Here is a 22,974-nt window from a genome sequence, read left to right as displayed (position 1 = left end):
GGCTTTAAGGCCACGGGCTTGGGCCGAGAGGCTAAGGATCACAGGTGTACAGCAACGCTACTGAGGTTTTAGATGTTGCGGGACCAGGGACCTGGACCTTCCTGGAGCAGAGCACGCCTCTCCTTGGATGCAGGCGACAATCATCATTTACCTTGGGAAGAAAACCCCTGCTCCTGGGGCTCCTTACCTGGTCTGACCACACTTGCCATAAAAAGTGTTACTGCAATTGTCATAAAAATTCATACGGTTTAGGCCCCTGTAGAAGAAACTGCTCGTTTTCTCTCCAGTATCTTCATTCTTTGTCGTAGACTCTTGCTGGCTGGGGCACCTGTCTGTCCAGATAAGGAAAGACTTCCTTCTCTCTTGTAACTAGGCCAGAGAACTGAGTTCTGGTGAATGGGATACAAAGAGAAATGTGCCTGCAACTTCTGGGAAGCCCTTTTTCACCCCTTTCTCTTTTTTTTTTTTTTTACTGGCTGGAATATGAATGTGATGGCTGGAGCTTGGGTAGTCATTTTAGACCATGAAGTGGAAATGTCTTGAAGAGAAATGTGGAAGAAACTGGATCCCATACCTCCCTGGGGCCATCTAAGGCCAGACTTATTTTTCACAAGAGAGCAATGAACTTCTATCTTATTTAAGCCATGATTACCTTGTTTGATATAGCCTCCCTCTTAAATAGTACACGGTGTGGTTTTATTCTTATTTATTTGAATCTTCCTAAAGCTATCCAACATCTGTCCAACAGGCTTCCTTTCTTCTTAACCAGAGTTAAGTTCTCTTGGTTTCTTCTTGAGTCCCAACGGGCAGCATCGGTCTCAAAGTGCTGCCCTTGGGTTTGCAAGCACAGGATGATACCAATGCTTTCAAAGTTAAAATATCTCGTGAAATGCAAAGCTAGTATACCACACAGACCTCTGCTAATGCAGTCTGAATTCTCTTCAGAATATGGGGAGTATTTTTCTTGAGGCATATTCTACTATCCTTTCCATGGGTTTATCTTAGTTCTGGGAAAAAAGACAAGATGCTGTGTTTTTCCAGGGCCTGTGACCCCTCAGCCTTTGCTGGGGGTTGGGGGGCTGTCACTGCAGGGCTTGGTTAATGGGGCCAGTGGTCCGAGTTATTGGTCACTTCCCATGGGAAGGGAAGTCCGGGCCCTTTGTTCTGCAGCTGCACCTGCTGCACGTCCCCCAACCCCCTGCCCCTGACTTTGGGTCCAGGGTCACCCCCTCAAAGCAGGCCAGGCAGCTCTTCTAGCCTTCAAGCTATAGGTGGGGTTTTCAGAATTGCCAGTGCTCTCTTCCCTCCCTGCTCACCAGCAGAGGCCTGCACAGTCTCTGTGGGACCCGAGCCGATCAGAGAGCCCCCTTCCTTTGACCAGACTCCAGACTCACCATTGCCAGGTGCCCTGCTGGGGCCACAGCCCCAGAGACGACAATATGCCCTGCCCCTCCATGGGCCTCTGTCATGTCTGGTGTGTGTATGTGTGTGTGTGTGTGTGTGTGTGTGTGTGTGTGTGTGTGAGATGGGGAGGACGTTAACCTTCATAATCTTTTTCCTATGGCCAAAACTGAGCCCCTTCATATCTCCAGGTGTCATAGCAACCTTAGAATGCTGAAACCAGCCTTCTCTTCTTTTGGACAGATAAATAGGCTACACTGCGGGATATTTTTTTTCAGACATCCAATGCACCATCCTTTCCCCCTTTACTTCTCTCTCTTCTCTAATCTGTGCCTTGCTGAGCCCTCCTCTCCCACTTTCCTGAGTGACGGTGCCCTGTTAGGATTCAGTGGGGCTTGCTCCTCCACCTTGGCCCCTGGAGCCGCAGACAAGATGTGGACCGGTAGCCCCTGGTGTGTCCGAGCTCTGTCTTCTATAACTTCTAGTTTCTGATCAGACGCCAAAACACCTGGCATGCCAGGCTCACATCTGGGTCATCCAGCGGAAGCCAGAAGCTGCTCATAGCCTAGTTGTTCCTCCTCCGTTTGGTTTTCTGCAAGTCCATTTTCAGGGGAGCAGACGGTGGGAGAAATCTGTGGCAGATGAATGCTGAGTCATCGGTGATGGCAGTGGGGTAGACCCTCAGATGAACCCGTGGGGATCCAGGGCCCGACTTGAATTTGGAAGGTGCTCAGATGAGAATCAAAACTCACTCCCTCATGCCCCTCCCAGATGCTGGTTGCGAGGAAAGGTGGGGCAGAAGGGACAGAAGTAAGCAGACCAACGACCTCCACGTCTGACGTCCAAACGGTGAAAGAAGAAATGTGGATTTGGAGCCAGACATCCCCAGGCTTAAATATGGATCTGCTACTTGAGTCATTGTGGGCAAGTCCTTCTACTGCCTGAGTCTTGGGGTCCTCACCCGTGACATTTTAAGGTGACTGAGATGATTTCTCGATCCAATGTCTTTTACAAAGGCGATGCTCGGTAAGCGGGCATTTCAGCCTGAGATGGGAGCCAGTGGCCCCAGAACGGGCAATTTTTATGTCTTTGGCTCCTCCCGCAGATCTGGGGGCAGGACTGCAGGGGCGTGGCAGGAACTGTGACTCAGCAAGGCTGGGGGATGGGCTTGGGGCCTCCGGTTCAGTAGATGCTGGATTTGGGACTACGTTCCCAGTCCAGGGCTCTGTTTAACCCAAGCTGTGCACACAAGAGAGAAAGGAAGACTCTGAATCTGGGAAGAGGCAGTGTGTGCTTCTCTTGGAAGAACCAAGGCAGCTGCTAGGTGGAGTGTCTTCACGGCCTGGGAGCTGGTGTGTATAGATGTCCCAACTTCAACATTACCATCAACAACCAATGGCGGCCTGCACGTCGTCCTCTGTGTGTGGACTCGTACGTACCAAGGGGCATCAGACTCATGACTCTGTAGGATGCCATCCAACCTTGTACATCATTTATTTTTTCTTTTCAGTTTGGTGTACTTTTAATACTTAGTTTAAAATACATCACATATACAGAAAATAATGTAACAATTGTTCATTACCCAATGCTCAGATTTAACCAGTATTAGTATCTTGCAGTATATTTTAGGTTTCCTTTTTTTTTTTTTAAAAGAAATAACGTATTACCTCTAATGTTTTCCACCTTTTCCACCCACTCATTGTCATCCATCCCCAGAAGTAACTGTCACCTTGAAGTGGGTGGTTAGCCTTCCCTTGCGTAATTTAGTACTATTACCTATGTCAGTGTCCAGACATTGTTTTCTGAGTTTCTAGATTATTGAAATTGGGTAATACTTTAGAGGTCCATTTGAAATTTACTCTTTTACATATTATATGTTTATGACACGTCTGCGACAGCATGCATAGCTTTAGATCATATATTTTAACAACTGGATGACATTTTATCTTATTAATACATGGTTTATATGTCCATTCCTGTTGGGAGACAATTAAGTTGTTTTCAATTTTTGGCAATATAAGGAAAGCCCTCAGGAGTGAAACTGGTGACTTCTGTCCTATCTACTTTACAGCATCCACTATACTAGGTATAGTCAAATTATCTCCCAATTTATATCCCCATAAGCAGTGGCAATAAGAATTTCTGTTTTTTCACCATCTTGCCAACACTTGGTATTATCAGACTTTTTTTTTTCCTAAGTAAAATGTGGCAACTCTGTCTTATTAATTACAACTGTTGTAATTAATCACAACCTCTTCTGGTCCCATGGTACCTATCACATTGTATTCCAGTCGTCTGAATTAGTCACCCCAGTGAACCTTTCATTTACGACAGGTTCCTGTCTGTCCCTTTTTGTGTCTCCAGTATCCAGCATGGTGAATTTTGACAAGCACACAGTAGGTGCTCAGTACACATACCTTAACTTAAATCTAAAGAATAAAAATATCAAAGAAGGCTTCGTGTAGGGGGTAGAACCAAAACCGATCAAAGAACCAAAACCTTCAACCACTCCTGGATAGAATGTCAACCAATGCAAGGACTTTGGAAAACGCTTGGACAGTATCTGCTAAAGTTGTACACGTCCTAGGACCTGTTAATTCCACTCCCAGTAGAATTGTGTGCAGACGGACACGAAGGACACCTTGGACGGTTCACAGCAGTGCTGTTTGTAAAAGCTCCAAACGGGCAACCACCCAAATGGTAGAAAAGGTAAATAGAGACGTGCAAACTAGACAGTGGTGAGAATGAATGACCGATAACTACGAACAGCAATATGGAAGACTCTCACAACATGAGGCAGAACTAAGGATACCAGACCTCGGCGAGCGTGTGCTGCAGGCGTTCACCAACGTTTGAAATCAGGCAAAACCAATCTCGGGTCTCGATACTGATTCCTTTTGGTAGGAAGTGGGTACTAACTGGCAGGTGGCACGGGAGTGATGGGAATGTTTAGTTATTTGGTGTTGACGTAAAATTTACATTTGATGCAATGTAATTTTTTCTAAAAGGGCCCAATTCAATGAATTTTGACAAATGCCTTGAGTTGGGTAGCCACCACCATAATCGAGATAGAAAACACTTCATCCCAGGGAGCTCCCTCACGAACCTTCTATTCTCTTTCTTGACTTTGGTCACAAGTGCATTCACTTTGTGAAAATTCACTGAGCCACACGTTTATGACACCTGTACATTTTTCCGATTGTATGTTATACATCAATCAAATGTTCGAAGGGTTTATTTATTTATTTATTGAAGAGTATTTGAAAAAAAAAAAAAAAGGATCGGCCACAAAGAATGGAAGTTGGCTACCAAATGGCCGGTTGGGTGGTAGAAGGAATGACTGAGGAGCGGTGGGGAAGGCGATTGGAATGGCACAGGGTAGAAATCTTGAAGAAGAGAAAACACAGAGTGAGTTTGCTTTTATCTCAAGCTTCAGTTTTTTTACATTTGCTGATGGTGACTGGCGTGAACCAGCCTTTATCTTTCTAGAACAGGATCCCTGCTTTCCTCCTTTTCTTTCTCCTCATACTATCCTGTAAGAGCAGGACGGAGTGCTCAAGCGTTGCTCCACAGAGGGCTTTTTTCTGAGACCTGGAGAAGGCAACCTTGGCCTCTGTTCAGCAGAGTCAGTCCCCAGGTGAGAACCCAAAAACATTCTTGAAGAAAGTCCTTCCCTCCCGAGCAATCAGCGCTGAACACCCCACTCTCTTCTGACTGGAGGAATCCTCATCACATGGCTGTGAGGCATGAGGCCTCTGGAAATCTCTTCCTGGTCAGGGCTGGTCCCTGAGGGGAGATTTGAAGGTTCCTTGGGGACAGGACCACATTCGTGGTGCAGGTCTCCCCAGTCTTCCCCTGTGTAAAGACCTCACTTTCGTTATATCAACAGCAGGGGCAATGAGTTACTTCAGAAGCTCCAGAAAGGATTTTGTCCTGGGAAACCCTGGCTTTTCTCTTTGCTTTCCCCCACCTCCTTGTCCATTTACTAAGCTCTCCAGAGATAAAACAAAACAAAACCCAAGCTGGGTGTAGGAGGGAGTAAAGGAGGACAGACTAGACAAAGCAAAACCGCATGTCTATTGGTGTGAAATTTCGCAGCAGCGCTTGTTAAGTTCTGCTACTGCTCCCTTTCACTAAGGAATTAAAGGTGTACTTCATTTAGACCATTCCCTTCCATGGCAAATAAACCTAATATGTAACCATGACCTTTCTGAAAAATCAACTTAGCTGCATAGAAAAAAAAAAAATCCTCTTTTCTTTTTTAAAAGTCAGGCTTGAAATTTTTATATCCTTTGAGTCATGTTCTTGAAGCAACTGGCCGGTTAATGTAAGAAATGTTACTTTCCCAATTCAAACATGACATTTTGAAAATCATCCATGAATTACATGCCTCAAGAATGAAAGGCTTTTCTGTGCCATTTAAAAGTTGTTATTTTATTTTATTTTGAGGGCAATCGTGAATATCTGTAAGGGGCACATTTATTACTCCCAGAACAGATAGAAAATTAGCAAAGTCATAAAATTCTTACCCAGCTTTGCTTTTGCAGCTGGGTCTCAATCCAAGCCCCCCACCAACTCCCCTGCTGCTGAAATGGTCGGGATGATGCTCTTTTTGCCATTCCAGGCAAGGCACTGATCTGTGTACGTTGGCTTTCCAAACCTCTCCGTGGAGATGGAGTTGGAAAAAAATCAAAAACACGGGGCGCCGGGGTGGCACAGCGGTTAAGCGTCTGCCTTCGGCTCAGGGCGTGATCCCGGCGATCTGGGATCGAGCCCCACATCAGGCTCCTCCACTATGAGCCTGCTTCTTCCTCTCCCACTCCCCCTGCTTGTGTTCCCTCTCTCTCTGGCTGTCTCTCTCTCTGTCGAATAAATAAATAAAATCTTAAAAAAAAAAAAAGAGAAAAAATCAAAAACAAAAACCAAACCAAACCAAACAAAAAACCCCAAACTGTCTCTAAGCTTTGTTCTTCTGGTTCAACAAAGAGTTGCTAGTCCCATAAATTTGTTTCCTAAGAAGTCTTACCTTCTGATCCCAGAAAGTGCCCCTCTTCTTCTAATCCCGTATGGTAAACCAGTCCTAAGCCTCAGAAAAAGCAACAGGCTGTAAGCTTTCTGTCTTAATTTATACTACTGTATTCAGGATCTGTATGCATGGATGTATGTTCCTGTGCATAGCCACCCAGTAATTACTGCGGCAAGCCTTTAATTAGTCTGAAATAGTGCAGGCATAATGGTGACAACCCACACATTTTTCCATTGGAAACTGTAAGTGGATGACAAAGGGAGAACCCCATCCTCTTCCCTCCCCACACATAACTTCCTGTGAAGCTTTTACGTGATTTCGTATGTCAGGCCGGAAGCCCTGCTCACTGCCGCTCAGTTGAGTAGAACAGTGCTACTCAAAGTGTGGTCCGTGGAGCCGGGCTGCTTTATAGTCAGCAAGGAGATGGATTCGAAAATTAGGAGAAGGTGTTCAGCAATTTTTAGAGGCATCTGGCAGAGTCATTTTCTGTCTGTTGGGTCGAATCATAAAAACTGGGGGCTTATTACTTTGTTTTGTAAGAGCTCAAAAATCTAGTGAAGCACCAAAGTCTGGTCAGAATGAGATTGAACTTCCCTTTTGGGTAGAGCTCTCGCCAACAGCAAAGCCTCACCTTCTCACGAGCATGCTGATAATAACAGTAAGCTTATATTCGAATAGCACTCATTAAGTATTGAAGCATAAAGTTATGTCTTGGTTTGGGACTCCCCGCAGAAGAGAATCCAGAGAGAATGATCTGAGCACGTAGCACACTGGAGAGATGATTCTAGCGAGCAACCGAAGGGGAGTGGGGAAGAAACACAGGGATGGGACGGAAGCTAATAAATTAGCAAAGCAAGTTACCACTGTGGGTGACTGGAGCTCTGTCCCCCTGGGAGCTCCGAGAAGAGTATAAAATATGCTTCAGGATTGCCCCACGTGAGGGTGAGGAAGCTGGGGTGTTCACCAACATGGCTCCTCTCGGTCAACTGTTAAGTGCTCCTGGGGGGCACCGTTAACTCCCTGACACTTCAGTCTGTTCCTATGCAAGCCAAGGGACCCCACTGCCCAGAGAAAGCTATCAGGCAAAGGCTTCCAGAAGTTTCCAGTTGAGAGTTGGGCTGGTGGACACAGATGTGCAGGAAGTGTGGTACGTGCCAAGGGAGATGTGCCAATGAGTAGATAGGACAGGTGGTCTTATCCAATTGGTAGATAGTAAACTGAGGCCCAGTTTGGCACTATAATATGATGTGGTAGATGGTGAGGGGCTGGGGAGGACCTCTCTTCTTTGGTGGCCTACTTTGGGCCCATCCAGAGTCCCTTCCACTGGCTTTGGTTCCTGCCTTGTGTAACCAGGTAAGCTGGTGGTCTACCTCTGTGACAGACACTGGCTGAGAGCGCTCACATAGCCTATCTCGGCTTCCTGCACCCCAATGCCCCAAACTCTATTTCCCAATTGTCCTCGCAGAAGAGTGTGGCATGGAACAGAGCTGTGGAGATGGGAAATGACGTACAGTACTTCTCTGCTTGACCTACACAAACCTTTATGCTTGTCCTGCCCGCTCTTTACTCTTCAAGCAGGCTGGAGTAGAGATGAGTAGAGATGACCCCCGGGACATCCTAGAGAGCCACGGCTTGAAGATAGCCAAGTCACAATATGGAAGGAGCCCGGACCCCTGGGTCATCACTTAGAGGAGAACCACGTGACCAGAAACAGACCCTAGATTTTTACTGTGTTCAGCCACTGTGATTTTGAGGATTATCTATTATAGCAACTAGTATTGCCATAAAGAATGCAACATACGTGTGTGATCAAATAATTTATTTTTCTTTATATCACTTATCATTATCGCAGATTATGTACTTATTTGTTTTTCGGCTGTCTGCCCTCCAACAGGAAGACTCGGATTTGTGTCCTGTTTTATCTCTGGCAGCTGGAGCACTGCCTGGCAACTCGGAGATGTTCAGTATATAGTTGCCAAATGACTAAATCCCAACGTCCAGCCTTCATCGCACACGGTATCTGACAGGCCCCAGGAGCTTCGTGGCTCTTATCTTTGTTCTCGTAACAACTGTATGAGGAAACAGAAGTGCACAGAGGCTGATTAAGGTGTCCAGTGGAACCCAGCAGGCAGGTGTGGGAGCCGGGACTGAAATACAGGGCGCTTGAGTCAACCTTCAAATTCTTAACCCTCTCTGCCCATTGCCTGACGTCTGCCCGGTGCAGTGCTAGGAACTCGGGGTGTGGAAAAGTAAGGAACACAATACCTGCCTCTGAGGCCCCCCCAACCGGCAACAGCATGGGGCTTGCCTGCAGGAGGGAAAATAGGCCAGACTCTGCTCTTCTAGAAACGCTGAGCTTGGTTACTGACCCAACCAGAGCAAGGGCTCAACTACAGGAGCAAGTGTCCTCTTACCGAACGACAGAGCTGAGCAGACTATGTAGAGATAAAGCCAGAGCCTCTGTGCCCAATGCGAGCCACCGGAAGGGTTGATGCAGGGACATTTGTCAGATTTGAACAATTTGAGTAAAGGTGAGCGAGTTAGAGAAAAACAAACAAAAACCAACCTGATCCTGTGAGCGTCAGGAAGACTTAGGAAGGGGGTAGGACAAGGATTAAGATTACGAATGCTGGCTTGGTGGTTAGAAAGGACTGGCTTCAGCCAGCTCTGCCATTTGTGGAGCGTTAGGACTTCGGGCAAGTTCATTAACCTTGCTGGGCTTCTTTGTCCTCATCTGTGAAAGGACGTGATGTAGGATGCCTGCCTCTCACGGGAAAGTGAGCAGCACAAGGGCGCAAAGTGTGCGCTCAGGAAGGAGAGGCGAGTATAGTACCTGTTCTTGGGTCCCTGACGTTAGGCTGGAGAACGTTAACCTCCTGGCTGCTGGGCTACACAGAGAGAAACACTCCGGGGGCTGTAATCATGGTGGACTATTGTCCTGGGGCCAAAGAGAAAGCTCTGTGTGTCCCAGTCCTCTTCCTCGACTTTCCCACGTGCGGCCACTAGAGGGCCTTGGGCGTCTCTGTTTGGCCCTATTGGCTTGCTCACACGTGGTACCCAAGAGGCCCAGTGGATTAGAAAAGGGGCTCTTTTTCCAGGGAGAAGCGAAGGAGCAAAAAATCCGATGAGAGGCCTTTGTAGAGCACTTGCTGAGGGGGTCATATGCAGGTGCTGCCGGTGAGGGTGCAGGCAGCATACTCTGCTGCAGGCGAAGTTGGCCCCTGAGCCCATGATCCACTTGCAAGGAGGGAATTACTTGGGGTTATCCTGGGGCCGGCTTGAGGCACTGTGCTGAAAAGACGGTAAGATTGCTTTGTCTTTATCAGATACCCGAGCAGAGGGGTTCTGGCTCTCTGAGCATCACTCATTGGCTTTGGGACTGAAAACTAGCTTATCCTGATAGAGGCGGACCATAGCTCAGCAAACTTCCAGAGGTGTGGCACTAACCTGATGACCTACAGGAGACTGGGGATGTATTCAGTAGGCAAAGAGCACAGGGGCCCTCCCCTGCCTCCAGTTCACCTCACCTTCCCACTCTCATTTTATTTGACCAGCAAGGTCTGGCAAAGAAAAGGCAAAGAGCCCATTGAAAATATGGCTCATATCAGTCATTCTCACTTTAGTAGGAAAGAGCTCTGTCCCTTTTAATCTTCCATGCTAAATCCTTAATAAAGACAGCTTAGATTAGCTCCAAAACTTACCACTCTTGTTCCTCTGCTCATCACTCGAAACATACTGGCCTTCAGAAAACACCAAGCTCATTCCTAGTTCCTTGTTTTTGTTCTTACTTTTTTCTAACTCCAAATGCATCCACTTCCCGCTCCCTCTTCGCTGCCTTATGAAATACCACTACTCCATTAGCCTCAACAAGCACTTCCTTGATTCCTGCCTGTACTCCCATAGTACTTTGCACTTGCCCTTAAAAAAGCATTTATCAGAGGGTGTTATTGTTGTACATTTTTTTCTCTCATGACCCAGCTGAGCTTCGCATGTGCTTCATCTCCAGTCTTTGCTTGAATACCTGTCCCAACAGGGAACTCACCACCTCAAAGGCAATGCAATCCATTGCAACCAACTCTCTGCAAAAATAGTTTTCCTGTTATTAGAAACCAAATCTGCTTCCCTGATATATAGATGTATTGATTCTCTCCCTATCAGTTCAGTTCCTTAAAATTCCTTCAGATGTCGATAAGGCTTCTCATGTCATAATTAGAAAGAGCTCTTAAATATAAATATTCTGAGAAGGGAAATACAGGGGTAATTCATTCTAAAGTGTAAATGATTGATAAGAGCTTTTCCAAAAGAACAGATTTTATTAGGGGAACTTAAGGGTGGGGTCAAGAATACCAAGGACACCACCAGGACACCGACGATTTAATATAGTAGAAAGAGTGTTAGGCTAGGAAATGAAAGATGGGTCCAATGTGGTATATTATTTTTTTTCCGGGTTTTGGTTTTCTCATCTGGAAAAGGAATAATCTGCATGATGAGTAGTTCTACTTACTTCTGTCATTGCAGAATTTTGTCTGGACGCAGTCCTGCTCACCTAGACGGTCTTTTTGTTTGTTTGTTTGTTTTTTGTTTTGGAAAGGGATGGGGAGGGAGATAGGGGAGGCGGAGGGAGAGAGAAAGAAGCTTAAGCAAGCTCCAAGCCCAGCACGGAGCCTGACACGGGGCTCAATCTCATGATCCTGAGATCATGATCTGAGCCAAAATTAAGAGTTGGATGCTTAACCAACTGAGCCACCCAGACGCCCCTCACCTGAACTCTCTTAAGCCTTTGGTCTGGCCTGCTTTTCTTAGCTCTTTCTTAGCTCGGAGAGGGCAAAAACTTACCTGTGTGTCACTGTGTTCAGACTCCTGGGGACTGGCTTGACATTCTTGGTGCCAAAGATGCCGTGAGTTATACCACCCACCATCACATCAATCAATCAGCCTTTTATTCCCACCTGGTTTGAACCTTCCTCTCTCCTGCCTTGACACCCTGGGCTTACTCTTTATGGTGTTTGCATCATAAATATTCGCAGGTAACACATTTATTGCAGGTAACACATTTTATTATGATTTTATGATATATTCTCTTTTCCTGGAGTTTTGCAAGTAAAGATTGCGTAAGAACAAACTCTTTGTCCTAAGTTCCACACTACAGAACCAGGTCATATTACAATTACTGGACGCATAAGACTCAATGACTCAATAAATACTTTACAAAAATAATGTAGTTTTTTTTCCCTTTCTTAAAACATAAAAAAATTAGGATTTTCTAGACTTGAGTCCCCCTACTCTTTTTATAGGTATTTACTGGTAATATATTGGTGGAGAAAAAAAATTGTTACGATGGTATTAGAATAAAATAGATGAAATGAGGTCCATGTTCTTTCCCCATCTATTTTGCTTTTATTTTTTCTTTTGGAAAAGTGCTACTACCTGTTTTTATGTCTGACCTTCCCGTCGTCTTCTGAACCTCCCACTAAGACCTGAGCAGAACTTCTGCCGCTCTGAAGCCTTTTAGTAGAATTATAGCATTATGCTAATATTGACCTTTTATTTTAAAGTCTATTTAAAACCAGTCCTCAGATTTGCCCCAACATACCCCTGTGTCCCCCACCCCCTATCCAATCTTAGGCAAGGGCATTTTGGAAGCTGAGACTCCAGCAAGGTGCCTCATAACTAAAGAACATTTGGTTTAAGGTGGGCATTTCTTGTTTTTGATACATGTCCGTTGAGTTATTTAGTTAAAAAAAAAATACTCCAAAATTCCCTTTCTCTTCCACCTCCTTAAGCCCCTGTCTGAACTCTCACAGAAGTGATTAAACAGTTTCACAACTCCAGCGAAAAGGTTATGCTTAAGTCACATTCATATTAAATAAGTTATATATAAAACCGCTTAGAAGGTGTACAACTCAGTCCTTCCCTCTTTGCTTCTCCAGGAAACGCAGGATCTGGGCGCGAATCGAATCGAATCGAATCGCACCCACTGCGGCTTCCAGGTTCTTCTGGCTCCTTTGTCCTCTCCCTCCCACCGACATCGGCCCTGGGAGAGATTCCAAGGAGCTCTGCGGGCCATTTCGGACGGCAAGGTGGCTTCGGACGGCAGTCACCGGGCCTGGTGCGCACCCCGAGTGTGAGTTATGGAAAATGCCCACGTGGTATATACAAATATCCACGGATGCGGATAAGACGGACTCTGCCCCCGCGGCAGATCAGCGCAGCGCGCTTGTGTCACAAAGGCCGGAGGTGGCTTCTCCTTAGTACTCCCTGGCCTCTTGGAACTGCTTGATGTAATCCTCGTCGGAGGGGCTCTCCGTGCACTTCTGTCCGTTGTTGGGAGGCCGGGCCTCGTTGTACCTGCTCCAGTCGCCCTTGCAGATAATCCAGGGCAGGACGTCCACCTTGTAGTGGAGCTCGGCTGAGAACTCGGTGCTGATGAGGTTGGGCGTCCCCGCCCCTTTGCCCCTGGTGATGAGCTGCATGTTGTCGCCATAGCAACAGTGCTGGGCGGCCAGCGTGGTGCTCTCCAGGGACAGCATGGAGCGAATGCAGTAGCGGGCCGTGGGCTTGTAGATCTCCAGCTTCTCCTTGGGCCCACTGGCGTCCTTCCAGCGGAAGTCCTTGCGCTTGATGCGGTCGAAGATGTCCGCCGTGCTGTAGGCCACCTCGGTGGGGTAGGAGCAGGGGCAGCTGGGCAGGTCATTGATCACCTTGTGCATGTACTTCTTTAAGAACTCACTTTTGCAGCTCATCCACCGCTCACAGCTGTCCGTGTCTGCGAAAGGCCACAGAGAAACCCTCTCACCACATGCAACACGGGCGGTAGGTTAGCACTGAAGTCAGCTCCTCCCCTCTCCCCTGCGGCCACCAGACCTTGGTTCGGTTGTGCTCACCGCCCCCGAACTTGGGAATTTTATTTACAAGGCAACCTCCTCCCCAGTTTATTCTATGAAAAGTTTTCAGACACAGAAAAGTAGAGATTTGATACTTGAGCCGTGACTAGCTGTCTGCCATCGCCTAGATATTACCATTACAATTGCTTCCTTTGTCTTGTTTTCTGAAAATATAGGATATTCTTATCCCTGAAGTTTAGTAGGCATCTGGGAAAAACAGGGAGGACAGGGGGATAACTCCACTATCCCCTATAACAAAATGAACAATAATTCAAAGGGCAATTTTGAATCTCCTGTTTAAGTATCTGGTGACAAGGCAGAAAGTGCCTCAAAGGTGAACTGATGGGGCCAAGTCTTATTTGTGCCACTCACGGACTGGTTTAAACTACAGCCGGTGGCCTCATCTCTTAACCACAGGCACCAGAGAGTGACAAGCCCTGAACGTAAATCTGTGTGATAAGATGCCTCAAAGAGGAAGGGGCTGTTGGCCCCTGCTTTTAGGGAACTTAATATTTGGGCCAGACGCCATTGACCTCTAGGCTTCCAGCCAGAACCTGCCCTTGGAGGTTGTTGTACTTGCACCTTACAATGTTAAAAATATGCTGACTTCATTGCCAATTAAGTAATTAATTGTTGAAATAATTTAAGACTTAGGTGGTTCCAGTCTATGAATGTAGATTCCTGGTTTTATTTGAAAAACCAAGATATGTTTGTGCTGGCCCTGCCCTGCCCCATGGGAACGACTGGCCCCAGGAACAGGCCACGTGAATACACCAAGGTTGAGCAGAAAAAATCTGCTGGGGTTGTCTGGGGGTGCGGAACACAGTTGGGGTCAGGCTATTGGTGTCACGTCAGGGGGCTCTTCAGTGCAATTAGGCTTGTTCACGGGACTCTAGGGAACTACGGGGGGTAGTTAAGGACAGCGAGCTCTTGGCGGAGCTGTACAGTAAGAAGATGTGTTCAGGGCTGATATCAGTTGCAGGAGTCCAGATGGGAAGGGAGGGAACAGAAAGGAGCAAGTGTGCTCAGAGAGTTAGGGTCGCCAGGCCTGGGTGGGCTTGAGGGTGAAGGAAGAGAGACATCTCTGACCCAGGTGCCTGGGAGGCTGGTGGTGCCCAAAGAAGGAATCAAGTGGCCAGGATAGGGACAGGTTGGGGGAAGTTTGGAGGAGGACTCAGGCTTCTCTACAGTGGAATGTGGAAGAGAGAGATGGGGTGTCTTTCAGGAGCTCAGAAAGGCCTGGCCTAAGATGAGGAGTGTGGGAGCCTGTGTTCTGCTGCCTGGGCTCGAATTCCAGCTCGACCATTTGGTAGCTCATGCCCTCGTGCAGGTATTCTCCCTCCCTGTGCTCCAGTATCCTCTTCTCTAGACTGGAGATGAAAAGAACGCCCGTCTCCTAACGTGTGAGGAGGATTACGCTGGAGGAAGGTAGGGAGCCCACAGCACGGGGTCTGGGGTACTGCCAGCAGGGATGCGCTAAGCTCTGTTCACGCCTGAGCGCTAAGATTCCAGCCCCGTGAGCCCCTGACTGAACAGTAGTGAGAGAACGCAGGCTCCCTCCTGGGAAATGGGTGCCTGCAAAGCCAGTGAGGGTCTCCTTCAGAAGGCAGGGTCTTCAGAAACAATATTCAGGGAGGCTCTAGAAAATGGCTTTGTTATTTTCCTTCCAGAGTGGAAGGTCATCATAATCCACGTACCTTTAGAACATACGCTGACTTATTTTTATTTATCAAACTTGGTAGGTGTTCAGTCTGATGGAAATGTTCTAAATGCTTTGCCAATATTGACTCATTCAATTCTACACTAGCTAAATAAGTGGGCCCTATCACCTCATACCATTTGACAGATCAGATAACTGAGGCACCACCAGGTTGACAAATGACCTTGTGCAGATCAAGCTGTGTCCCATCTCAGGGAGGCATCTTTGGTTTGTCCTTCTCTATCCTCATTCCATGTGTTTCCTTGCCCTGGAAGGCTGTCCTATGTGGACTGTATCAATGGGCCCCTTGAGCCCTGACTTCTTTCTGGGTTGAGCCAGAGACCAGGGAGAGAAAGGACAGTGAGGTCAAGGTGTTTGCTCCTCCCTCACTGTTGCAGGTTGGCTACACCCTTCTGAGAGCCAGGAGTGCTGGTGGGTAGCCCTCTCCACAGAGCTACTCTGGTCCCTTCAGGCCAAGGGGCGGTAAGGGCTTCCCACTGTTCTGTCAACCCCTTCTCGGTGTCCATCCTGCACTGCTCACCACACCTTTGCCAATAGACCCTCATCGAATGCTCCTCAATTACCTGATTTCAGTGTGTCATGTTTGTTCCTGCCCAGAACCCAACTGACACCATCCCTACTCATCTCTATGTGTCCTTAGTCACACCTCAGCTGTGGCCTTGTGCAACTGGACCTGTCCTCTGCAAAAAGTAAGCAGCTGCCTGTTGTAGGGTGTGCAATACGGACATACCTGAGAAGCTCTCTGTCCCCAAGAGACAACCTTTGTTGCTCTACCATTTTATGTAAATTTCCCACATTTAGTCTCTAATTTATTTTGGGGCGACAGGGGTGGGGTAGTCGAATGCACCGTGTTTGCAGAAGGCTCCTGCCAAAGGTAGTTTGTGCATGTGAAGGACTGAGGAGGAAGCCCTGGGTCACACAGAATTTCCAAACTGCCTCCCGTTTGGCCGAGGTTGAAGAAGTTTTGGGTGGCACGCAAAATGTGACAGAAGGAGTCTCACCTTTCTGTAGTAAAGAATTGCATCCCGAAGCACATGAAGCTATTTTGAAAAAAGGAAGCTTTCCCCTTGCACCCGAGTAGTCACTTGCAGTTTGGCTTGGCTCATGTTGATTGTGTTTGGTCTAGCACTTTCGAGCAGACGAGTAACCGCGTATACTAATGGTTTACAAAAGTGTATGCGGTAGAGGGAGGCAGTCGCAATACTGAGACAGCTCCTTTGCCCTCCTTCCCTCCTTTTGCTACAGCACTGAAATCAGCATTTCCTGACTTCTTGGGGACACTCAGTGAGGGCTGTCAGAAGGGATTCCATGTGGCCCGAGGCCCCACTGGAGACTGAATCCGTGCTGAGGGGAGAGTGGCTATGTCCCACTTCTCGCCATGAGGGGTGGGTAGCAAGCAAGGCGGACACAGAGGGCTCTCCACTCTGCTCGGCCTGCTGCAGGAGGCATGGAACAGCTCTCTCTTGCTTGGAGTATATTTCGTGAGCAAGAAATATGCTGGGAGAACTGGACCCCATAAGACGAAAACGAAACACTTAAATGGATCCTAGAATGGGACGGCACTGCAAAGGCAAAAGGAATATCCAAAATATTAAATCAACATTTGGATGAAAGATGGGGGGAAAATCTCCTTACCAACTTCAAACAGTTTGGTGGCATTAAACTCCTCACTTCCCGCCAGCAGACTCACTTCGGTGGCAGCTGTCCTGAAGGTGTCTTCAATTCCTAAACACAGACAGGAGCTCATTTTTCCCTAGTTATATGGAAAAAGTTACCCCCCACCTCCCCAGCAAACCAAGAAACAAATACACCTGAACAAAGCCTTTTTTGTGTTCATTACTACTCATGGGTAGGAACTTGCCAGCAGAGGAAACAGTAAAAAGCAGGTAGTAGAGCATAAAATATATTAAAACCCCAGATACCATTTGCAGCATGAAATCAGATCCAAATGTGCCTGAATGAGACTTAAGGAGCTCATTCACTAGCTCCAGGAATGGGGTTTGGGGCAGTAGGGGACACGTGTCTGTCTGCAAGACTGTCTGGTGGTGTCAGGGTGACACACTGCCTTAGAGGCAGTGGTTAATATTTTGTCTAGTGGTCAATACCGGTTTTAAGGACCGACTGCCTGGGTTCAGATCATTACTAGCCTGTAACCTCGGGCAAGCCACTTAACCTTCATGTGCCTCAGCTTTCACATCTGTAAAATGGGGAGAAATAAGTGTCCCACCTCATAGAGTTCAACGCATTTAGTGAATTATGTGTAAAGAAAGCACTTACAGGAGTAAGTGGTGAGTGTTAGCTGATAATTTCCCCAGGAGTCTTTTCTAGCTCATTCTGAGGGTACAGCAGACCACAGCTAAAGAGCAGACATCTCACGCTCTAGGACGTCCAGAACCGCCAATGATGCCCCAAAGAGAGGAAGCTGGGCTTGTTGTTACTTGCTCTGAGGGGTTGAATCCAATTTGTCTCATACTTCCTGGTTCCCCTCTCCTCCCCCAAATTACCACTCCCATCCAGGCTTCCTTTACAAACAGGAATGCTGTGCTAGCTGAGGCCTCTGAGGAGGCTGGGGTGGTGGAACATATGTTGGTGATGAGTCTTGGCTGACTGAGAGGCATTACTTGATTTCCTTTAAGGGGCTCTCTCTGATTTTATGTGAGACTCCTTGAACTTATTTGTAGGGTTGACCTAGGGGACAAACTTTTATAGTCTAATCACTGCCAGGCCAGGGAGATTGCCTGCTCCATGACTCTTTCCAGTAAGGCTGAGAATCAACAAACCAAATAAAAAAAGAGATCCTGTAACAAACAAACAAACAAACAAAAAACAAAAAAACTAAATTCCTTCATGTTCAAAGGAGCCCTGAAAAAAATTGGAAGGCCCAGGAAGAGAGAGGCAGAAAGGATGGAAGAAGGGCAGAGTCAGGAGAGAAGAAAACATGTGAGCAGGGGTGCTGGGCACACTGCTGTAGGTGATGAGAGAAAATGAGTAGGAAACATTCAAAATGGTGGCAGAGAAACATTCGAAATGGCGGTCGCTGGGTGGTAGACTTGGATCTGGGTACCAGCTCGGGAAACGAAAACAACAGGCAAGCCCCCAAGGCCCGACACTAAATGCTGTCAGTATCCATGAGGGGCTGAGCCCCATATCCTTCCTCCTGGTGGCAGTGGAAGTGTTTAATGGTTAAGAACATGGACTCTGGAATCAGACTGCCTGAATTCAGGTTCCAGATTGATCTCTTGCTGCTTGTGTGACTCGTAAAGTTAACCCTGTGCCTGTTCCTACAGCTGTCGAGTGGGTACAGTGATAAACACCCACTTCCTGAGGCTATTACAAGGATTCAATGACATGAGGTACATGAAGACGTTAGAAATTTGCTTGATACTTAAATCCTCAAAAAATCCTATTCTCCATGATCTTCATTATCACCTTTTTTCTTCTTTGTCTTCTTCATACTCTCTTTGTCTTCCTTCTTTATTGTCTCCCTGTCTTCCTCCTCTTCCTCCCTCTATCTTATTATTATTTATGGGTTTATTACGACCTAGCTAAATCCCATCACATCAGACTTCCAATTCCGCTTCATTATAATGAGCATGAGAAAGATCAGGAAAAGCATCCTGATGGTTGTTCCACTTTCTGAAATCCACCTGCATGGCTGACATAGAGCCAGAACAGCCTCTTGTTAAATTTTAGCCCCATTTTCTACATACGCTGCTTTGCCTACGTATGCATGCCCAATCTAATCCTTCCTCACTCCCCTCGGAAACCCCTTTGCTCTTCCATTTCTTTTTTTTTTTTAAGATTTTATTTATTTATTTGAGAGAGAGAGAGCATGAGAGGGGGGAGGGTCAGAGGGAGTAGGGAGCAGAGAGCCTGATGCAGGGGTCGATCCCAGGACCCAGGCATCATGACCTAAGCCGAAGGCAATTGTTTAACCGACTGAGCCACCCAGGCGCCCACTTCCACTTCTTTTTTGTTTCAAATCTCAGCCTTATGGCCTGAAAACTGAGTTCTAGGAGTAGAAAGAGGAAGTCTGGAGGTGTCTGGGTGGCTCAGTTTTATGTGCCGGATTCCTGATTTTGGCTCAGGTCATGATCTGAGAGTCATGAGATCGAGCCCCCGCATCGGGCTTTGCATTGAGTATCGAGCCTGCTTGGGATTCTCTCTCTCACCCTCTGCTCCTCCACTCGCTTGCACTCTCTCGCTCAAAAAAAAAAAAAAATCAAAAGTAAAAGGAAGTCTGTATCAACCTCAACATCCAAAAAACAAATAACCCAGTCAAGAAATGGACAGAAGACATGAACAGACATTTCTCCAAAGAAGACATACAGATGGCCAACAGACACATGAAAAAATGCTTCACATCACTTGGCATCAGGGAAATACAAATCAAAACCGCAATGAGATAACACCTTACGCCAGTTAGAATGGCTAAAATTAACAAGACAGGAAACAACAAATGTTGGTGAGGAGCTGGAGAAAGGGGATCCCTCTTCCACTGTTGGTGGGAATGCAAGCTGGTACAGCCACTCGGGAAAACAGTATGGAGTTTCCTCAAGATGTTAAAAATAGAGCTACCCTACAACCCAGCAATTGCACTACTGGGTATTTACCCCAAAGATACAGACATAGTGAAAAGAAGGGACACATGCACCCCAGTGTTCATAGCAGCAACATCCACAATAGCCAAACTGTGGAAGGAGCTGAGATGTCCTTCAACAGATGAATGGATAAAGAAGATGTGGTTCATATATACAATGGAATATTACTCAGCCATCAGAAAGGATGAATACCTACCATTTACATTGACATGGATGGAACTGGAGGGTATTATATTAAGTGAAATAAGTCAATCAGAGAGAGACAATTATCATATGGTTTTACTCATATGTGGAATATAAGGAATAGGGGAAGAGAGGGAAAATTGAATGGGAAGAAATCAGAGAGGGAGAAAAATCATGAGGGACTCTTAACTCTAGGAAACAAACTGAGAGTTGCTGGAGAGAAGGTGGGTGCAGGGATGGGGTAACCAGATGATGGGTATTAAGGAGGGCACGTGGTGTGATGAGCACTGGGTGTTATATGCAACTGACGAATCACTGAACACTACCTCAGAAACTAATGATGTACTATATGTTGGCTAGTTGAATTTAAATTAAAAAAAAAAAGAAAAAGGAAAATTTGGGCGTGTAGGGATCAAACTTTCTGTCTCTGAAATACCTTTCAGATGAAGTCATTCAGAATGTGCAGTTTGTTGGAAGAACGTGAGACCTTATTCTGAGCTGGTATTCTACCTGGCACTGGGAACACAAGTAAATGCAAAACTACAGACAGGAGTTGGTAAATTGTTTTGTAAATGGTCAGAGAGTAAATATTTTAGGCTTTGTGAGTCACATGTGGTCTTGGTTGCATATTTCTCCCCCCTTCCCCCTCCTCCTTTTCCTCCGCTTCTTTCTTTTCCTCCTTGTTTCCTTTTTCTTGACCCTTTAAAAGTGGGTATGCCATATAAAAACAGGCCACACTTTGACACCCAATTGCTACAGACAGACACAATTAATTTTTTTTACCCCTAATATGGCCTTTCACCAAGTTTACAATTAGTTTCGTTTTTAAAACACTGACAATGCAGTTTAAAGTAATAATTAACTGGGGGCGCCTGGGTGGCTCAGTCTGTTAAGCAGTTGACTCTTGATTTCAGCTCAGGTCAGGGTCTCAGGGTCCTAGGATTGAACACAACAGGGGGTCTGCTTCCGGATTCTCTGTCTCCCTCTGCCTCCCCCCATTTGCTTTCTCTCTTTCTCACGTAAATAAATGCATCTTTAAAAAAAAGTAATAATTAACTGCCACGTTTCCTCAGTTTCCTCCCATGAAGCCTTCAGCAACTCTCATGCCTCATCGACAGGGCTACCTGCATGGTTTTCCTGTATGTGTCTGCAAAACCTCTCGTCCTGGCTTCCTTCTCAGACCATGAATGTCTCTGTGTGTGTGTCTCTTCAAGGCACAACAAATCCCACATCAAAGGCCCAAGTTAACCAGAGTCCCTCCTTTAAATTAAACAAGTACACTGTGCCATTGGGTTCTGCATCATGGCTGTTGTAATTGGGCGTGAGACTCAGAAAACCCATCTTTTCATCCATTCAGCTCATTACTCATCTCTTGTTGTTGCAGTCTGGTCAGAATTCTTATTAGGGAAATGGTTGTCCTTTAAAAAGTCATTTTCTCTGAGGTCTCAATATAAATGAAAAACTACCCTTGAACTTGGAGCCACTTCCTGCATAAACCCACCTGGACAGTTTGGACGGTCACATGTCCTAGATTCTGTTGCGGTACATGCGTAGCCACAAGACCTGGTCCGTTTCTGGTTGCCGTTCCCACAGGTGACACTGCAGACGGACCAGAGACTCCAGTCGCCCTCACCATCTGTGGAATCTGGAAGGAAGCCAGGGATACGGTCAGCCACCAGCCTCGCCCAAAGAGTCCCCAAATCCCCCTTGTCAGGCAGCCTGCCAGATAGATGTCTTCTTCCCTCATTCTCACTGTTGGAGGGGACCAGAAGGCTTGTGGCTCCAGAGTTCATTTTAGGGATTAGCTTCGTAAGAGCAGGGACTCTGGCTGAAATTTTGAGCACTGTGGTGGTCCGCACGTGGCCAGGGCCTGACCCCTAGGAGGCGCTCAGTAAGTGCTTATTGGGAATGCACCCATTTCTAAAGTATGGGATCATGGAATACTATGGTAGGTAGTTTCCAAAGATGACCACCATCCCTTCCTTCCCTCCCCATACACACATTCATTGAGAGCGTGAGAGCGAGAGCGAGAGCGAGAGCGAGAAAGAGCTTATTTCCCCCTCCCTAAAATCTGAGCTGACTTCAGCCCCAGGGGCCTGGCAGATTCTGACTTTTATTCTGGGCACTCCAGTCACTGTGAACGAAGCTGAGGCTAAACCTGTAAATTATGGGCTACCACGTGGAAGACTACCATGTGCAGTCCACATGAGGGGCTGCAAGATACTGCACACATGAGCGAAGCCTTGTTGAACCTTCCAGCCCTTCCCAGTGGACAGCTGAAAAGAGCAGATGCCACGACGAACAGAGCAACTACCTTGTGGGACCCTGCCAGAACTCCTGAGCCACGGAATCATGAGAAATAATAAACTGCTGTTGTTTTCAGTCACCGAATTTTGGGATGGTTTGTTACACAGCAGTATATAACCGCTACATAATGGTAAAGCTAGAAATGATCCTTCGAGGTCATCACTTAATATCTAGCCAATGCATATTTATTGAGCCCCTGTTGTATGCCAGGCATAATTCTAGGTATATGGGAAATACCATTAAATAAAACTTTCAAAGATTTTTGTCCTGGTGGAACTAATATTTTAGTTAGAAGAGTCAGGCAATAATTAATAAACAAAAAAATGAGTACGTTATACAGTATATTAGAAGCCAATAAATGGTATGGATAAAAAGAGAAGTAGACCAAACTAGGGGGACCTGGGAGTGTGAGGGGTTTCTACTTTTAAAAGTAAAAAAAACAAAAACAAAAACAAAAACTAAGTCCTAGAGCAACTGGGTGGGGGGACTTACCCAAGGTCATAAGGGTAACAGAAAGGAAAGTTTGGGTCCTAGTGCTGAGCCTTGATCTCTACAGCATGACTCCCTCTGCAGCATTTCTACTCTGTAATAATTTCTCCTGGTTCACCCAGCTCTTCCTAGAGCCTCGGGACCTCTGCCAGGTCCAAGCTTGGGGCTACAGGCATGTGCTTTGCTGGGAAGGGGTCCTCTTGGTTCATAACAGGTCGTGGTGATCGTTACTATGTAGGCCCGGCAGGAATGCAGTCCACACATGTTTCTACCTGCAGTGCGGGCTCTGTGCCAGCCTCCCAGGCTGTTGTTTACATGGTACTCGCTCTGAACACTCCTCAGGCAAACACGGGGCCGCTGAGT

The 22,974-nt window shown here is 46.6% G+C and overlaps 1 protein-coding gene across 2 annotated transcripts in view; it reads right to left on the bottom strand.

Annotated features, from left to right (window-relative positions):
* Positions 1–11,447: 11,447 nt before the first annotated feature.
* Positions 11,448–22,974, bottom strand: part of ISM1 (isthmin 1) — a 75,622-nt gene continuing 64,095 nt past the window's right edge. For both annotated transcript variants that reach the window (XM_087853755.1, XM_045809176.2), the window contains exons 4-6: positions 21,317–21,460; positions 16,667–16,756; positions 11,448–13,193 (exon numbers count right to left, since the gene is read on the bottom strand). In XM_087853755.1, the coding sequence (XP_087709881.1) occupies positions 12,676–13,193; positions 16,667–16,756; positions 21,317–21,460 (752 nt within the window). In that variant the 3' untranslated portion in view covers positions 11,448–12,675. The remainder of the gene's footprint in view (positions 13,194–16,666; positions 16,757–21,316; positions 21,461–22,974) is intronic.

This window comes from Ursus americanus, chromosome 22 (assembly GCF_024610735.1).
Source record: "Ursus americanus isolate L20-20 chromosome 22, mUrsAme1.1.p, whole genome shotgun sequence".
Taxonomy (NCBI): Eukaryota; Metazoa; Chordata; class Mammalia; order Carnivora; family Ursidae; genus Ursus; species Ursus americanus.
The sequence above is the reverse complement of the archived record's forward strand: the minus strand, read 5'-3'. Positions and strand labels throughout refer to the sequence as shown.